General features: G+C 41.1%; 1 protein-coding gene and 1 long non-coding RNA gene across 4 annotated transcripts in view; one reads left to right on the forward strand and one right to left on the reverse strand.

The window, feature by feature from the left end:
• Positions 1-516: 516 nt before the first annotated feature.
• Positions 517-16443, forward strand: LOC310674417. The gene is made up of 2 exons (XR_014509579.1): positions 517-727; positions 3551-16443. It is a non-coding gene; the product is annotated as an uncharacterized lncRNA (long non-coding RNA).
• Positions 5772-20372, reverse strand: part of FOXO3 (forkhead box O3) — a 114176-nt gene continuing 99575 nt past the window's right edge. For 2 of the 3 annotated variants that reach the window (XM_083433499.1, XM_083433498.1), the window contains one exon: positions 5772-11455. In XM_083433499.1, the coding sequence (XP_083289625.1) occupies positions 11366-11455 (90 nt within the window). In that variant the 3' untranslated portion in view covers positions 5772-11365. Of the gene's footprint in view, positions 11456-19664; positions 19750-20372 lie in introns of all 3 variants that reach the window. The other variant, XR_014509542.1, reaches the window with a different exon arrangement.

The following is a 20372-nucleotide window of genomic DNA, read 5'->3' on the forward strand; positions in this document are numbered from 1 at the left end:
TGCCCCAGGTGAAGCCTACAGAGGGGTGCCATTGCGGTTCACAGCATGTGTATATGCTAATGCGTGCAGGGGGTGCCAAACTGGGTCTTTGACCCAAGTGAAATAAAGCCTAGTTTTGCTCCCAAGTCCAGGAGTATCCAAGCCAAGGTCCAGCAACATGGACAGCAGACACAGCCCCTCAGCTCTGCTTCCCTTTTGTACTTTGCTGATTGCAGCAGCTGAGCTTGATGAGGCAGGTGACCCTCACCTGTTCCAAGCTTCCTCCACCTGAGGAATCAAATCCCTCTTCCCAGAACTAGCCAGCCCCACCTGGCCAGCTAGGGAGCTGGGTTGTGGGCCCTTGCCTGTGCCAGCCTCCTAGATCGCCCCTTGAGCTGCTCCCTAAGCCTCAAAGACCACCGTGTTCTTGGGGCAGCAGCCCCTCTGGTTCTAGTGATGGGCCCTGCTGCTCTGGTTCCTGTGCACCAACCCCCATCCCTCACCATCCTCTGTCACTCTGTGAGTATTTTCTTCCCCATCCCCTGCTTCCCAGAGTGTCCCAGTCCCGGCTACACCCCTTGCCAGGATCCTCCCCCCCATCATCCTGACAGCTGTTGAGAGACACTGAGGTTTTTTATGAACAATGTAATGTTGATGTACACATATCTGGCTTAGTGGCTCCATCATCATGCTGTTAACTGAATCAAGAAGCAAAGGAAGATGTCCAGAGAGGAAGATGTAACCCAAGGTATCTGTTTTGCATGTAGAATGCCAGGAATTTAACTGGTTGCCAAGGCGTGTTCATAAGCCTGGAAGGAATTAGTCCCACTCAGCAATTGGGCTGACCTTGACCTTTTTAAATGTTGTGGTGTTTGACCTGTAGAAGCATGCTGTATTTTTTAAAAAACAATTCTTCAGTTTCTTACATAATAAAGATGGCTAGAAACTTCTTTTTTTAAAAAAAAAGCTGAGGTTTTTATTTAGTTTTAAACAAGCAAATACACAATTTTAAGTTTGAACAGCCAAACTAATCTAGTTCAGTTGAAAAACTTGGATTTAAGCACTTTTGTCCTACTGACATCTATGAGTAACAACCTGATTCACAAACCAATTACGCTGGAATGCCCCGATTTAAATCAAATTAGTTCCATTGACGTAAATGGGTGTAAAGTTGGCTTACATCCAAGTGCTCTGGTTTAACTGGTTTATGGACTATAACCGGGATAATCTTAAATCAAAATATGCAGGGTTAAATTGCTTGTGAGGTTCAGCACGTGTCCAAAATACATTTATTTGGAAGTCTTATAATCTGGAAATATGTTTATTTAAAAGCCCATCTCCTGTTGCAGATGAAGGGATCATTTTCCTGGAATTCATTGGCATTTGTGAGGACTAAATTAGCTCAAAAATCCAAAGACTCTGGGTTGTGGCTTCAAATGTTGTCTTAACTTACATGGCAATGAGGAAATGTAGTGAAAAAATGCACAAAAGATTAGCATTGTCACCCTCAGACTGAAAAGTCAAAGTCCTCAAGCGAACTCATGAGTCATCAATCTACAGATTTTGCAACAAGTCTGTAGCTGACAGAGGTCAACTTCACAAAGCAGAGGGGCCAGCTCTTTGTGATTGTTGACCTGCTCTTGGGCAGAATACAATACTATAATTATTGCATATGATAATTGGCAAATTAGGGCCAAGTTACACTTGTAAACATGGAAACCGGGGGAATTGTGTGGTGAGAAAAAGCAGGCAGTTTGCATATGTTAGCCGGCCTTGCGTATTTGAACTGCAGTCCCAGGAATGTATACTTGGGAATAAGGCCGACTGACCTGAGAAGCAAATACTTTGGAATAAGTATACACAGGATTGGAATGTGTGAACATTTTCACTGTTTTTTTTAAGTGGTTAGAACTAGATGTACTCACATAAAATGTATAGGGGCCAGGATGCTTTTGTCCATCCCTCTTGAGGTGAATTCACATGCACCATCTTGAACACACAAACTTTACAGATCTCATCACAATGGACCATGTTTTTGTGTCACATGATAACCCCTCAAACAGGATATTTTGCAATTCCCATGTTATCAAAGTCATCAAGGGCTGTATGTAAATCAGTATGGGGCACTGTTGTATTATATTCTTTCTAAATAATTCCTTGTCTCAGCCTTACTTTTGCTCAGCTATTTATAGATGGCTTTGGGGCAAAATCAAGTGTCTGTTTGTGGCAATAGGTGCTCAAATTCATACATGCATCATTTTATTTGTATTCCACCTCTCCATAGTTAAAGCCATGCTCAAGGCAGCTTACAACATGGAAAAATTATGTAATTATGCATATAATAAAAGTAGTCATAAGCAGTAAATAAAACATCAGACGGTAAACAACCAAATATTACAACTTCCACATAATCGGGTAGAGTTTGTTTTTTTGCAGAACCTGTGTACTATAGCATTACAGAGTAGGGAACAGGTTTAATGTCCTTGAACCTGACCAGTACAGGAAAGTGGATTAACTTTCTGTGACCACACTGTATAGAAGAGTTTGGAAATAAATTGTGGTTGAGCTGCAAGTGCCATCAAGGTGTCATGACTCATTTCCTGTAACTCCCATTTCCCTTCTTCTGGATCATTAAGATTTTAGGTCTTTCCCTCCTCCCACCGTCCCAGTTTCAATTAAGATTGGGATGTTGTGAGTTAATTTAGATCAGAAAGGGTACTTTCCCCTCCCATCTTAATTAAAGCCTTGTGGGAGGGGCAGGCACCCTAGCAGCTGATATCAGGAGTGGTTAGCCTTTCGCCACCTGAGGCTGCATTCAAGGTTTGGCTATTCTTCCAAAGGCTGCATGCCAGTACACACAAAGCCACACATGAAGGTACACAACACCTCCTCACCCACACCCAAACACCTTGGGGTAACAGGACCTTTCCTGGGTGTGGGACTGAGATTCACCACTACCAATTTCTGGAGGTGTATCATTTCTCCCTCCAACCATATGCAATTAATGGTGCAGTTTTAGGGGTGGGCACTATCCCTGCATGGACGAATGATTGCTATATGTCCCTGGGATGAAGAGCTGGAATGGGGAAGAAAAGGGGAGCTTGCAATCAATTGGCTTTGTGAGTGGCAGGTTTGTCATCCTTGGCTCAAAGGATCTTGAATGAGGGCAGGTTGGAGTTAGAGACACACAATGTCATCAGTATACTTTATTCTACTAGGCCCTTGGTAGAACAAAGTGAAGCAGAAGGCACACCATTGTCTCCCCAGCTTTATTATTAGAGGGAATGTTGGGCTGTCATAACCTCAGGGCCAGACTTCCATGGCATGGATAGAATGAATAGTTTCTAGAACCACCTAGCAACACCCCCTCCTTCCAATACTGGCACGGCAGCAAACACTTGGTTTTCATGATGCTGACAGCCTCTCTCTAGCCATTATTATCTGAGCATCATCTCAATTCACTTGTGCTAACTTCCACTAGAAAGGAAGATAAATTAAGATAAAAGTGGTAAGGCCGAAGAAAGAATTGGAAGCTAACGATCCCATCCATCTACTAATTTGTCTCTTGCAGACTATCTGATGAACCAAGAGGGTTCAGAGAAGCACGCACAGGTTCCATGGGCACAGACTCTTTCACATGCTTTCAACAGAAGAACTACTGAAGCCAAAGCTAGTTCCAGGTTTTGATGGGCACTTGGGAGACGCACTCTGCCTTGATGGCACTACTACCTCTTAGCTGTTTGGAGAGCAACATAGTAAAAGAGCTATGCTTCCCCTCCCACTTTCCATAAGCAATTATACTTTACTCCTTCAGCAAAGTTTCCTTGGGCTGCCCAACATTTCAGGCTTTGATGCCAAAGGCTGTGCCAGTGTGTTCCGTTGCTGCTAGTCCAACACAGTATGAGCAGTAGGTAAGAAGTGCATCTCTGAAATGAGAGGCAGCCTGGTGTAGGATAACACAGGAGCAATTCCAACCTTAACTCTAGGCCAGCAGTTTATTGAGCTGTGGTGTGAATCCTGCATTGCCACAATAGTGCAGCATAATTGATCCCATGTATCAATCCTACAGCCTAAACTGATCTGATGCAGCCATTGCCTAAATTGTATTGCATTTAATATCTGGCACACATTAAAGTTTGTGTCGGCTATGGAAGTACCTTAACCATTTTTACACCTTTTTATGAGTCAATCAGTGACTCTAAAGCAAGGGGTCACCAAACATTTTTGGCTCCATGGCATTTTTGCTAACTGGAGGCACTGGCATCGGCACCACACTACGTCACAAACAAGCACACACTGCAATCTATTGTGTCAGCAACAATGGAACGCTTGTTTCAAGCCTGATTTCAGCAGGAAGATGGGTGAGGACACCACAGTCAAAGCCTCATGGAGCACATGTATGCCCACGGGCACCAGGTTGGTGAGCCCTGATCTAAAGCATCTTTATGATGCTAAGCAAGAAGGAGGCTTCCAAGTTTCAAACAGAAAGTTTTTTTTTATTTTTCAAACGTAATAACTTGGTTGGTAGATTGGATTTGTGAGCCCTTATGAGGCAATAGTTAAATCTGAAAAAAATTTGATTGGAGTTCCATTACACAGAATACTGTGGGAAACATACAAAAATAGATCATATATGTGTGTGTGTGTGTGTGTGTGTGTGTGTGTGTGATTTTCTAATTTGTTAAGAATAGGTGGTTGATAGAAAAGACAACTGAATCCTAAATTCTCTTCACTGGAACCAATGCAGGCATAATAGAAGAGAATCTTTTTAAGTTAAAAATGTGGAAAAATTACAATATTTTTAGATTTCATGGATTAATTAAGCACAGATATATGTTCATATTTAGAGATTAGGAGACAGATGGTGGGAAGGAATCCTCTGTTTTGAATACTTCTGAATCTGTTCTAAACTGTAAGAACAGAGAAAAATATCTAATCAAATTAGAAAAATGACTGAATTTGAGAAACTAATTTAAAGCAGATAAACAATTTACCAGTTGCTATTGAACTATAATATGGGACCAGAAAAAGTCAAGGATAAAATGGGCTCAGAACTTTGGGGGAAATATACCAAGAGATGTGTGGGAAAAGTTATGGTTATATGGACACAGGGCTTCTTTGAATTCATGAATAAGAGAAAACTGCTATAAAATAGTGAGCAGATGCTATATCACACCAGTAAAAATAAACTAAATAAAAACAATTCCTCCACATGCTAGAAATGGCAGAAAGAAAAGTGGGACTTTCCCCACATCTGATAGAAATATGAAACTATTGTGCAGAGATCATAGTACATTTATAAAGAATTCTGGGATACAAAGTCCCATTACCTCCAGTTATGTTTCTTTTAAATTATCTAGAAGGGCCAGTGAAGGAAGAACACAAGGAAATGACTTATTTGTTGCAGCTGCAAGGACCTTATTCACAGCTTTGTGGAGATTGGCTACTACTCTGACAATTAAGGAACAGCATAGTAAGATACGGGATTATGCAATGATGGCAAAATCAATCAATTATGTAAGATCAAAGGTGTATAATTATAGACGGGATACTTCATTGATTGTAAAGTGTATAGTTGACCTTTGAATATCATTAAGGGATTCTCTATGTTGTAAAATGAATGATAAAAGGAGACTATGTGGATATTATTATTTTTCTTCCATTTTATTATTTTGTGGGGTGTTACTTAACTGAATACAATGTAAAAACCTATGATTTGTTTTTTTAAAAAACCTTACCCATTTGGATCCTTCTACAAAGACAACTTAATGAAGCAAAACCAAGTCTGTATGTTTCAGCATAGAGATCCATTATGCTTTATTTACATGCGTCACAATTTCTTTTACAAACTAGATTACAATTGAGAATGGAATACATGAGGCAATATCTACTAACACCAAGTGGAGATAAGCTCTGCACTGCTATTTCATTTGCAAAGGGGTAAGATTTCAAAATCAAACTGACATCCAATCATTATGTAGTAAGGTAGTATATTCACCCATGTCAGCATTTGGTTTCACAAAAGTCTCCATTGCGTTTGCAACAGTGCTGGCTTTCAAACGAAACTGCAAGGTAGCTTGTACGAAAAGTAAAAATTGTGCACCTCTTAGGAAAGATGGCCATACACTAAGGCAGTGGATGGAATATTCTTCCAAAGTATGTGGTCTGACAGTGAAAGAAATAACCCAGATAAGACAGTTTTACAGATACTGTATACATATTTTGTCCATTCATGCAACTTTTTTTGGTTAAAAAAAGTTTCACACGTGAAGCCAAAATGTACAATACATTCCCCCTTCCCTCCCTAGTCCCTCCCCATAGCAAGTAAAAGTATCTGGTCCCCCTCATCTGCTGGTATTTCCAATATACATCATGTATAGAAACTAGTGAATGAAGGTTGTTCGCCAAGCAATGATGTCATTTCGAAGAGATCAGCATTCCAACATTTGGTTCTTGAATACGGTGTGATATGATAGGCAGCAGTCTGGTAACCCATTATTAGAGAAATTATTTCATCAAGAGTGAAATCAAAAAAAGAAATGTGAAGTGTTCTAAAAACAGAATCCTATGAACTGTTCAGTAGACAGTTAAAGAAACTGCCTACGCATCTATGCCAAATCCTTATTTAATGGACACAATTTCAATTTGTAATGAGCTCATAATTCCAAAAATTAGGGTGACTAGGGCTAGTTACCTAGCTGTTGTATTTTATAAGTATAATCCCACAAACAATTCAACAATGCCTGCAAAGTTGCCCATAGACACAATATAACAACTGCTGCTTGTGCACCGATAATCATGCTCATATACCATAGCATTTAAGGACATGAAGGGTGAACTCATCAGGAATGCACCACTTTTCAATGCTCTGTAGGATTGAAGTGATCTTCACAATTGAACCCTTAGGTAGTGGATGATGGATAATTGGGATAGTGGATGGCTGGGAAGTTCAAATTACTTGCAGGTGCTCCAGGATTGCTTCAAGGTAAGTAGGTTGAGGTTTGCATTTGAAAAATGTAGTTTGGTGGCCAAAGGTTCCAAGCAATAATATTAGCCTCTGAATTTAGAAAATACGTGAATTTTTGGCACAGTACCCCATTCAGGTTTAACAGTAAACCATGGTTTAGTGAGTACTATGAGAATGAGCTGTGATGATCTGCGGGCTTGGATTCTTCCCCATCCCTTTCACATGCAAAAGAAAAAGATTACTGAAAGTTTGCACTTTCAAAAGCCACTTTTAAAAAGAGGGGTAGCTATAGATATATATGATGCTACATCCAAATTCTGAAAACTGGTTTATTCTAACTGTGGCTTGTTTAAGCAAACCAGGATTAAATTATTGTTTTGGATTCTGGTTCGTTGACTAACCACAGTCAATAAAATCAATTTCCTGAGTCTAGATATATAATGGGACATTGCAGTTTAATCAAAAGGAAAAATGGAAGTTTTTAATCTTGCAGATAGAGGAGAAGGGTGTGGCAGTGTGAGAGCCTGAGACTCACTGAAACTTGTAACACCAAACCATGGTTTTGAGTTACTTCTAAAGTGGTCTAGGATCTAACTAGAGGATTTTTGAGATCATGCTTTCCCCTAACATGGGATCCCTTTAGAGCAGCCTTTCTCAACCTGTGGGTCCCCAAGATGTTGTTGAACTACAACTCCCATCATCCCTAGCTAGCAAGGCCAGAGCTCAGGGATGATGGGAGTTGTAGTCCAACAACATCTGGGGATCCACAAGTTGAGAACCGCTGCTTTAGAGCCATGTAAATGCCATATTCTGGCAAGCTTGAGAAATCATTGCTCATTCTAGTCTCCAGATAAAAGATGAGACACAGAGGCTACTTATGCTTATAAGCTAGAATATAGTTGTTGGGACAATGTCTAAAGAGCAGGGTTTGTTGACTGGCCTTCCAGTTGAGAGCAGAAATCAAATACTTGGAGTTGTGTATTGTGCGAGACTTCGGGGACTAGCTATAGAGGAGGGCAGAAAATGGGTTGACTGATAGACCTTTGTGGGCTCTTTTCAGATTTACATTCCTATGACTGAGTCCAGAATGCAATGTACTATCAGTGAGACTTACTTCTGAGTAAGTATGCATAGAATCAGGCTACAAAGTGCTTAAATATAGCTTGATGGTGTTCACTGTGACTATCCTATGGTTGTCAATAGAAGCAAGTTGCCTGTAGCTTCAGTACCCTAGTCTAACTAGCTTGCATTTAGGCTCTTTGTTTACTCAGAAGTCTCCCTTGGTTCAATGATGCACGCTCTTTGCACATACTTTGGGATGACACAATTGTCTCCCGGCAATACTCCCAATAAAGTATAAAAGTTGAGGAACATAGGCAGCTGCCTTTGCAGAGTCAGGCCATTGGTTCATCTAGTTCAATAGTGTTTACACAAAGTCTTTTCCAACCCTATCAGGAAATGCCAGGAATCTGGGACCTTCTGCATGTGAAGCACATGCCGAACCACTGATCTACGTATGGTCCAGGTGCTTGGGCTTCCTTGGAAGCCTGTCACTTGGGCATTATATAAACACCTATGGGAGCTTAACAATGAGGATGGAAAGCTTATTGCAACCATTGAGCTGTGTCATCTCCAATAAGTGTACTTAGGATTATGGCCATGTAGTTTGATTCTATGCATGTTTATTCAAGTCCCCTGAAAAGTCCCCAATGATGGCAAGTGCTTAACTCTCTTCCACTGAAACAGGCTTAGTTGTGGACAGATTGCACACACAGTTTCTACTCTTTGTGTAAATTAACCACCTTACTAATATTAGAGCTTGCAAAATAAAGAATATACCTGTTTCTCTAATGAACTCCCTGAAATATTAAAGGAAATTCAACAGAAGTCAAATGAGGAAACCATAAAGCTTGCTGTGTACCAGGTTTTTTTATGCAGACTTCCTGTTGAGAAGAAAGACAGAAACTTACAAATAAAATAAACTGTTAGTCACCAAACACATTGCTATACTTGGGGGGGGGGGGACACCACAAAACAAAACAACAAAACACCCCAAAATGTCATTGTCAGCTGAATTCACATTTAATGATGTACCAGATACTCCTATGCAGTGAAGGCATGTGAGCAAAATTCTTAACTAGCTTTGGTAATAGGTACCTGTAACTGAGTCTCTCTAAAGAAAATGACACCTTCCTTAAGCCCCTGGAACAGATGACAATTTTACAGTGTTTTCCTCTCGGGGAAGCCCTTTCCAATGTGGAGAACAAACGCACACATTGGTTATTTCTGATTAAAGAAATATGATAAACTGGACCCTGCCATTGATAAATATACCACCTTAATTCTTAAAAAAATAGCCTGTATTTTTTTTTATTTTGCATTTTTTGGAAAATGATAAAAATCTTTTAACTATCTGGAAAGTTTATATTCTATGAGCTACTTAGAACCACGACAGCACAGAGTTTTCATAATCCAGTTTATGAACTGCATGATGGAGTTCACATGTTCATCTAGAGAATAGCGCACCACAGTCATGAGGAAGAGGCTACAGTACGAAACAAAACTTCCATCATATAAGGAGCTGTAATTTCACCAATATTACTTCAAAGGGCTGGAAAAGAAGGAGCAATATGGGGCCCACAGATGTCTGTGTGCGTGTGTATAAGTGTGTGGGTGCTTGTGGGTGCCTACAAGTGTGGTGGCTGAAGGGAGTCACACCACAAAGTACATGGTTCATGTGCCAGTGGAAACTCATGCACTGAAACTTTGGGTTAAAATGCTAGCCTGTTCTCCTAACATTCATGCATAATGATCCGTTTCTGTACATAATAAAATATATTTATATATTTATATGCATTATGTCTTTTTTTTATGCCAAGAAAAGTTCTTCATATACCACTTTGGAGAAATCCTGTATACGTTGTCCGACCCAAAGTGTCTTCACACCACTTCCTGCCCCGACCCACCCCCCAAAATTGAATCGTACCATTGGGTTTCCCTCTTTGCCCTTATCTTCCCCAAAAGGTATCAATAAAAAGTAATCAAACAGAGAGGACCTGCACAGCACCATACCTTTCAGTCATTATTACCATATAAATTTACAAAAGAAACCCATATAAGCAAAATATATAAAAACTACTTTGTTTTTCCGTGGAATTTATCCAATTACAGTCTACGCTCCTATGAAAAGCTATCTGTATGTATTCCCCCACCCTGTCTCTCCTTCCTGCCTTTCCCTCTGCTTCTCTTCCTAGACTCGATGACACTTCAGAAGAAGGAAAGAATAATCAAGGAGATGATGTAAAAATAATTACCAATGTAATAAATCATCCAAGTCCTGGATGATGCATATACATAAAACTCTCGTTTTCATGCAATATAGTCTTTTTTATTTTAGGTCTTTGTTGTTGTTGTTATTACTATTATTAATAAATTTAATCTGAAATTAAGCTGCTGCCTTCTAGGCTGTTAAGGACTAATTGTCTGGCAAGATGGCAACCAGGGCAGACCACTTACTCATTTTCAAGATCAGCCAGTTGCTAAATTGCCTGCGCAGGCCAAAATCACAATCCCAATCACTGCAGCTGTTTTGGCAGAACTGCTAGGATTACGCACTAGGCCCGAGTCGATTTGACTAATAGCAAGCCAGTTATTGACTCATAAAACACTATGAATTTACCCCTCCCCCCCCACACCGCCTCATAGCTTTCGAACACTGGTAAAGATGCAGCCTTGGTGGTGGCTAATTTTGTGAGGTAAAATGCACCCTCTTGGTATTGAAAGGAAAGAAAGGAGTACCCTTAAATTTAAGCAAAGACTTTTGGGGGTGGGGGGAAGGGTTCTGAATCAGAATCAACCAACTAAAACATAAAATAAAAGCCCAAACCATATAACAAGCAAACATGAAAACCCCTCATAAACCACCTTTCAAATTCAAATAGTTGGTAGGTGCTATAAAGACTGAAATATTCAAGTGCTGTTGGTATTTTCAAGCCAAAATCCATTCGGCTTTTCAGTGTGCATATATTAGACTGCATTTCATATTCATGAGGAATCGGCATGTGAAAAGGAACAATTTAAAGCATTTCACGGGGTGGGGGGGGGAGGGAGAATACTCACACCTTAAGAGGGGTAGGGGAAACCCTGAAAAATAAAAGCCAACCGAAAGCATCCTGCAACCCATAAACATATTGGAACCCCATATACTGATTGACAAATAAACTATTGTAAAGTGTGTTCTGAAACAGGGTGGTGGCTGAACCAACATATCCTCAAGTTGGTGGTGGGACATCCCATAAAAGGAAGATTTTGCATACTTCAGAATGAGTTCAATTCCAGACACGGCGGTTCATCACTCTGGTTCCGGGGCTCTTTAACAGTCTCTGTTTTGTTAGGAAAATAATGCAGGGTTCACAAAGGTTATAAGCTGTAAACGGTATCCCTGTCCTTGCTGACAGTTGATTTGGCAAAGTTTTTTTCCCCCTCTAGCTCTCGTGTCAGATGAAGGGCCTGGAAGAAAAAAAAGCAAGACAAAACAGCATCAATTAATGTCCACAAACTGTCAAAAGAGGCAGATAACTGGAAACATTCGCTTTTTGGACAGTTTAGAATTGTCCTGTGGAGACCTGCATTTGTTATCCTACACATCCCTTTACCTTAAAGGTGTGTCACTACAGAGAATGGCATTTTATCCAAGTCCACCCCCAGTCCACTCCATTACAATTCCACCTTAAAGGAAATCCAAAATGTTGGGTTGTAGGAACACAGAAAATGACCTTATGCCAACTCAGACCACAGGTCTATCTAGTTCAGTGTTGTCTGTGCTGACTGGCAGCAGATCTTCAGGGTTCCTTTCAATCTTTCCCAGTTCTGGAGATGCTGGGGATAAAGAACCATTCAAAGCAGTTATGCTATACTATCCCTGTTGATGACAAAAACACATGCAGAGCACTAGACAGGTGAGATATTCTCAATGTCACTCCTTTTCTATGTTATCTTTCTGCAGTGCATACACAGAGTAGCTTTGGGCGTTACGTAAAATAATGTAATCATGCTTTTTCACACAGTTCCAATGTCTCTAGAGAAAGTACTGCTCCCACACCTATCATGGAAGTTCAGGGGAGCTTGGAGAATGACAAAAATATTGTGTGTTTTACGGCAATCAAAACTAGCTTATCCTTAATCTTGACACTGTCAAGCATTTTATGAACAAGCAATTGGATAGATCAACACATTTACTTTTTTTTTCATTTGTTGTAAAGTCAACATTAGGATCACAGGCATCAGAGTGTTTGGCTGGCTAGCAGGCATCTCGCCTAGTAAATCTGTCTCGATGGTCGGTATACGGATATTTGCTGACACTCAGCCAGCCTTTGAATCTCGTAATGCAACCTGAGCAACGGAGTATGTGAACACAACTGCTAATTCTTCTAGGGCTCATGCACACGTGTGGCTTAGTCCAGGGCAGCAGATCAGTCACGTAGTCTCCAGTTATTTGGGGAATCTTTGATGCTTAATCCCTTGCAACTCCTACCTCGTTAAGGAGGTATAAATAAATCCTTGGTACCCGATTTACAAAATTCCACTGATATCATTTGGTTGCCTGGCCTCTATTTGAAGTTCTCTTGGACCAGAACAAAAGAGAACAAAAGCTGACTGTTTTGATTACCATCCTGTGTGCTGCCTAACAAGAACAACAAGGGATCCTAAGAAGAAACAACCAGCCCACAAAGTGTGGATTTAAGATGCAAGTATGGTGAAAGGGATCACAGGGCACCTGCAATGTTATCAAGTTGTGTGGAAGGAGGAATTTCAGCACGTGCAACATTTCTCATTTCATCAGCGTACGGAATCCCTGTCTACTTTCTCATTCTGGTCCACCCCTCAACTAGATATGCTTAGTACAGGGGTGGAGAACCTCAGGCCTTGGGGGCCCTGGCAACTGCAGGACTGTCTGCGGCTTGGAACTCCCCCCCAGCACCCTCACTAGTCCTGCTCTGAACCCCCAGACTGCTTTTGCCTGAATGGAATTTGTCCTGAAATGTGACAATGCCTTTTGCTTGCCCAACTAGAGAGGGAAGTGTGTGGGGGGTGGAAGGGTATAGAAACCTCTGGCTTTTGCAGGGCTGCAATGTAGCCTAATGTAAAGAGGTATGAATCGCAACTATTGCTTCTTCACTCATTTTTGTCTCTGACCCCTCTCATCCACAGGTAGGCAGCTCCTGGAAAACTGCCCACAAGGGGATGCAGCATTCCGGCTGAAATAGGTTCCCCACCTCGTTTAGAAAAAGCATGGCCTGTCCCAGTGGATGGAACTACAGCGAGAACAAAGGGTCAAAACTTGTTAACATATGGAAGAACTCACCATGTTACTTGGTTAACTGAACTGGATTGCTTCATTGACTCTGGCTCCCTGAAATGCCTGGGGTAATGGCTAGAAAACTAGTTTTGGGGTGGCAAGAAGGCTGAACGTCTCTTTCTTTAACCCCTAGGCGCAGAGTGTAGTAAGTGCTGGCTTCCCTCCTTCATAGGCTAAGGGGGAGGAGTAATGTTCTACTTGCCTGGGTAGGTGTGGCTAACTCAACCACTGCCATTTCCTTGTCCCCAAGAAATTTCTTTAGCGAAGGATATGGCAGCTGTCAGCCAGCCAGCCAACACAACTACTACAGATGCATCTGCTAGTGGGCCAGCTAAGTAGTACACGTCTCTCTTTCCCAAAGATAAAGTGGGGAAACAGGAAGGGGAGAAGCTGTCGCTTGTCATACCACACATCATAAGGCAAAGAAAAAGATGCAGGGCCCTTTCTTTTCCTGCCCCAAACCAATCCCCCAATTTTCAGCTCATTGCTGAAAACTGGCAAAATGCTCTCTCACAATTTGATCCCTGTGAATGAGGTGTATGGGGTATTTATTTATTTTTCACCTGCCCCAGCATGAAGAGAAACTGGGTTTCTCTTCACTTGGTTTTGCACTTGTGCAAAATTCAAGGGGCACCGCAGATAAAACACCACAGACAGCTGCTTTGTATAATTTCATACTGCTGTTCAGTGGGTTAGTTCACACATTCCTCTGCCAATTGTCAGGGGGCTGATCACATGGAGCACAGATCAGAGGAAGCTGCCTTCTACCAGGACAGACTGTTCATTTCGCCCAGGATTATCTACTCTGGCTGGCAGAGCAGCTCCCCAGAGTCTCAGTCCGATACCTGCAGGAAATGCCAAGGATTGAACTAGGATCTTCTGCATGAAAATTTGCATGCTCCACCACTGAGCAAACGTTCCTTCTTTCATGAGGGAGAGAATTCAAGTTGCATTCATGACTGGCAGCTGGATGGGGAATGGATTCCATTGAAAAGCATTGGCTTGGATCGTAAGATAAGCAAACTCCCATGTCTATCAGTTTCTACTCCTGTCCCAGCAAGCTGTCTTATTCAGAACCAGACCATTGGTCCATCTTGCTCAGCAATGTTTAAACAGACTGACCATGGCTCTCCCAGATTCCTGACAGTGGTCTTTCCAAGTCCTACTTAGAGATATTGGGAATTGAAATAGGGACATTCTGCTGCAGATGATCGCCATCTGAGCTATGTCCTTCTCCTGCTTCCAGGCTCTGCTCCCTGCCTCCCCCAAGGAGCCATAAGGCTCCACTCATACCTCAACAGGGTTCCTCCTCCACTGCCTAGGCACCACCTGCTTATCTCCAAAGCTCTTTTTTTCTGGTCTCTGAGTTTAAGAATCTCAAAAGACCTGGCAATGGTAATAAGAACTAGTGTTTAGATTTCCTCCACTGCAACACTTTGTAAAGTAAAACAGATAAGGGTTGTTGGCGAACATGACAAATAGGGATTCATTTGAAAAGAAATATACTTTTGTTAATCAATACAGGTTAAAGGCTGATTCACATGGCCAGTCCGCAGCACTTGGCCTGAGGTCTTATGAACTGGCTTGCAGAGTGTTTTCTTTGCTTTATAACGAGCTTTATAATTAGCGGCACTTTATGTTGCTAGGTGACAACTTTGTTGATTTTTTAAAAAAATAAACAAAGAACTATTATAATCAAGTTAACTTTCCATCAAAAGTGAAAAAAGTACGAAAGTGGATAGCAAACTGTGGCACCCCCCCTCCCTTCCAGCCCAGTCTGCTTTGCCCTAAAATAACTATTCTAGTTATCCCACCTTTATATTGCTTGGACTGAAAAGTCTTTTTATTTGCTACTGTCTAACCTCATTCCACCACTGTTAGCTTAGAATTGAATTCCCCAAGCTCTGACCTCAGCTGAAGTGGGAAGAGAGAAGCCCATAAGTATTACCTAATGCAGATTACTGCACCCACTGGGTTCCCACAGGTGTTAATTATGCTGTGCTGGAAATTTCTCCAGAATGGGAAAGGTGACGCACTGACGTTTCCCCAAGTGCAAGGTACAGTAAATGTGTCACTGGTGAACCCGAATTTGAGCTAATCAACAGGGAAGCCATAACATTCCATACAATATAAACATTTAGAAAAAGGAGAATATTGATGTGTGGAGTGAAGCAATTAATGAAGTACAATGATCACTGTGTGATCCAAAAATGATTTAAGCTGGCTTATCTAGAGATGCCAAGGCCCTGAAAAACCCAGCAAATTGTGTGTGTTAATGTCCCCATCTTTTCCCAGGCCTTCACACCTCTAAGTATATATAAATTATGGATTGTGCTGTATAGGTATAATATTGTTGCTAACTGCTACTCCAGAGCAGCCCTACTTAATACAATACCGTTACCCATGAATAGGATTTCAGTTTTATTCTTTGTAGGTCACAGATGTGTCTGAATCATGAATTGGATTTTAACATCTGAGTTGCCATCAGCTGATAGGATGCTTTTAAACAAGCACAGAAATAAAACAATGCTTTGGGCGACAACCTGTTACAAATTACACCCAAGGCTTACAAGGAATTTTCAAGTTAAGGTAAAACAGCAATATTTATGTTTGGTGACCTGAAGGTAAGATAGTTGGATCCAGTTATCCCTGCATTAATAGAAGAACTCATTCACTCATTCCCTTGGTGGGGGGAGCACTCCTCTAACCCCCCAGAGCAGATATTGGGGGGGGCATAGGAGGCTGGGGTGAGTATCAGCAAAAACTACCTTCTTTCAACTGCCTGTGGAATCATCCAGTTTGTTCCTCTCTGCACAACTCAGGTTCCAACACATAATTTATTTATTTATTTTCAAAGCCAATATGGCTCTCTTCGGGCTCAGTTTTTTTTTTAAAAAAATGGGTGCCTATTCAGGACAATCTATTTTCCAATAATATTTTACAATCTAGCACATAAGAAGTCACTGTTAATTTGTGAAGTGGATGTTAAAAGATAAATGGTTTAGGTATACAGTGGTACCTCGGTTTAAGAACAGCCCTGTTTACGAACTATTCAGTTTACGAACTCCGCAAAACCGGAAGTAGTGTCCCGGTTTGCGAACTTTACATCAGTCTATGAACGGAATGGTGGAAGGGCACCGGCGGCGGGAGGCCTCATTAGGGAAAGTGCGTCCTCGGTTTAAGAATGGTTTTGGTTTAAGAACAGACTTCCGGAACAGATTAAGTTCGTAAACTGAGGTACCACTATAATTCAATGTGGCCTGATTAAATGTAGGGTGAACCTTGTACGGGTTCATATTCCAACATTGTCATAGATCTACTGGGTGCCCTCGGGCAAGTCAATCTCTCCCAGCTTTCGTTTCCTATCCACAATAATTTGGGAACATGATTGATGTCCCTTATACAGATGTTGTGAAGATGAATGATGATGGCAAACTAATGTGCACAACTACCCAAATTCATAACACAGAAAAGATGGATATTAAAGATTGAAGGGAAAATCCTAGTAACCCAGTTTAAATGGATTGCTTGTTCGCCTGTGGAGAGGATACATATTTAAACACTAACTGTTTGATAAGAGATACAAAGTTGGAGAAATCCCTTAGAGCAGACATGGCCAAACTTGGCCCTCCAGCTGTTTTGGGACTACTATTCCCATCATCTCTGACCACTGGTCCTGATAGCTAGGGATGATGGGAGTTGTAGTCCCAAAACTGCTGGAGGGCCAAGTTTGGCCATGCCTGCCTTAGAGCTTCTTTGCAACCAAGAGCATTTCCCTTGGCATCACCATACCTAATGCAAAAATAATCACAGAAATAGCCTACAGAATTAGCTTTAATGCATTCTAATTTGTCACTCCACAGGAAACAGAAAATATCCTTTCCACGACATGTACTCACAGGACTATTGCTCTTCCTCAGTTATACTGTGAAAGTGAGCAACTTTATTATGATTAAAACAACCTTTCCTGCAGTGGAGCATTCTCATTTTCTAATGTTGTTATATAAATACAATGGGTCAGGAAGCCAAGACAAACCATTCAGAAGGAGTCAACACTGTGGTGATGTGTCACAGCAAAAGCAAAAAATATCTAAGATTGCTAACAACTATACACAGCTCAAAAGGGAGAGTGTAATAGAAGGTATTCCCATAAATCAAATGCCTTCACTCCTCCTCTAGTTAGATTACTTCACCATGAAGATTGGGAAAATGGAATTTTTAAAACAAGCAAAGAGATGGAGGAGGAAGGCAACAGCAGTATAATTCAACTTAAAATCAAGTATATAGACCAACCTTCTCCTTTCCACCCCTCAACCCAAATCCCTTGGGAAAGACATTTCCCCTTTTTGGAAGCTGAATTCATCTCATCTCTACAAGGCAAGAGTTAACCTGAAGTAATTTTCCAATTGATGTGCTGCCATTATGGAACATTAACCCCAATCTATAGCTGATATCAGTCTGAGTTCATAGAATAGACTATAATACTGACTGACAAATATCATAGTGAGCCTCCCTAAGCCAAGGAAATAATAACTGAACATCTCCAGCTATTTCTAAATTAAAAGATTATTCAGCTTCCAGTCCTTACTTTTGAGGACAGGAAGATCAAAGGGAAATCAGAATAAGATTGATGACAATGGCTCATAAAAAAGGGGAAAGGCCTACATACTGTAATAAGTGGAAGATTCTTCCAGTGATCCTAGACCCTTTAATAATGGATCTTACCATAAACAAACCACAGATCACATTTTGCTGGGACAATGCGTGTCTTAATTTGTGAAATATAAAAGTTCACTTACGCCAAGACTAAGGGTAAGAATATTTTGGTCCATATGTAGGAACTTTCTCATTACTTTATTGTCCAATGAAAACCATAGACAAGCCAGCACTTTGTTTTCTATCCTTTTGATGCATGACTATTAATACAATGATCCAAATACTTCTCAATCCCTCAATCCCTACTCATACATCATCTCCTATTAGAACTGAAGTCACACAAAAACACTCGTTTTAAGAAAGCAATCTGGTTTCGGGTCCTCACCCAGAGACACTACCAATATGCTAAATACAACAAGTTGCTGTGTTTCCTAACATGTTCCTCCACCAAACCTGATCTATCCATTCTTGGGTAGAGTCCAATTGTCTATTGAGGAATGGGCAGCAGGCACAGAGTTCACATTCAGTGCATGGAAACAATGAAAGTTATAGGAAACGATCTCCAGGTGAAAGCATGACCACCCCAGTCTGGGGTTTTTTTTATGTTAGACAATGGCTTTTTTTTAAATAGACCTGCAGGATTCAAGAAAGAAACCCTGATTGCTATAAAAAGGCAGATTATACATCATAAAAAACTTTGCAGATTCCAAGCATACTGGGTAAGAGGAATTCGGGATCTAAAGCTAAACAGAATGTAGTGCTCACGGAAACATTCATTCATAGAAAGAAGAAAAAGCAACTGGGGAAAAAATCACTCTCTGCACTTCCTAGCACTATTGATACAAGAAGCAATGTGCCAGGAAGTCCACCTGATGCTGCTCTGTGTGTTCTAAAAATACCAAGCAATGCTGTCATCTTGTGAGAGTGTGGTATCCCATAATTTTGGCATCTGTAGGAACAGCTAGTTTCCAATTATCCTTGGTGAATCACATGAATAGCATAATGGCCTTTAAAAAGCAGACAGAAAAATCTCAACTGATGGCCCATTATTGTATTACATTATATTACGTTGCATTATGCCAGGCATCCACAGATCCACTCACCTGCTTGCCAGAGGCAAGTGTCCTCAGACCTCTGCTGAGCTGGATGCCCAACAGTATATAGATCACCTCCCCCAAACTCTCGTTTGTGCTGCATGTGCAGAAGGTAATACACAGTGAGAGTCTCTTCAGAGCATTGGAAGAGACGCCTTGCCGAGCATAACTTCCCCAAACCCAGTGCAAATAATATAAGACTCTACCTCTCCCCAAGCCTTCTGCATGTACCAAAGGACCCAATGGAGGGAATGTGTATGATTTTATTTGGGGAAATGGCACAGAGGGAAAGGATTATTTTTCTCCTGTGGCCAAGGCCCTGATCCAATTCAGGGTCCTGCTTTCAATTTTCTTTTTCAAAACTGTGGGAGATCCTAATTATCAGCCTTCAACATGATGTCTACTTTGGCCCTCAAAGGTCCTGTTTTTGAAGGTATCTCTTTCTGAAAAACATTCTCTATTATTTCAGACTAAATAGAGTTACATTGGACACAATGGATGTCGCTTTCACAGGATACTCATTTTTTTTATTTTGTGGGCAGTAAATGCCTTTGAGGCAGATTATTTTAACACACATAAATTCTCAAAAAGCTGCTTCACTCCCTTGTACCATCTTCTGTTGTGGCTTTCAAGTGTCAATTGTTCAGAATTTCTCTGTTGTGCTACAGGTGGCATGAGAGAATGTGGAAGCAGATCTGCAACAACACAAACAAGCTACCATGAGATTGTTGCTGTTCATCATCCTGAAAAATGTAGGCCTTGAATTATTTGATCATTAACTATCATCCACATTACGAAAGGAACATGTAGCTTTCTCTGTTGCCTGTTTTGTTGATAATACCATTCATTTTTCTCACCATGTGCAATTCAGGGCAAACTGACTAGTGAGAAAAACAAAACATATAAGAAAGTACAGTGGTGCCTCGCAAGACGAAAAGAATCCGTTCCGCGAGTCTTTTCGTCTTGCGGTTTTTTCATCTTGCGAAGCAAGCCCATTAGCGGAGTAGCGCTATTAGCGCTATTGGCAGTTTAAGGGCTAAAAATGGCTTTTTAAGGCTTAAGGGATTAGCGGTTTTGCTGCTAAAACGCTTTTAGCAGCTTAGCGCTTCAGAAAAAGGGGTTTTGGAGCGAAAAAACCCCCAAAAATTTTCGTCAATTTTCGTCTTGCGAAGCAAGCCCATAGGGAAATTCGTCTTGCGAAGCGCCTCTGCAAACGGAAAACCCTTTCGTCTTGCGGGTTTTCCATCTTGCGAGGCATTTGTCTTGCGGGGCACCACTGTAACTTGTGTGCCAATTCACACAACTCTATGTGGTACAG

Source organism: Podarcis tiliguerta (genome assembly GCF_965153285.1).
Source record: "Podarcis tiliguerta genome assembly, chromosome: 3".
Classification (NCBI taxonomy): Eukaryota; Metazoa; Chordata; class Lepidosauria; order Squamata; family Lacertidae; genus Podarcis; species Podarcis tiliguerta.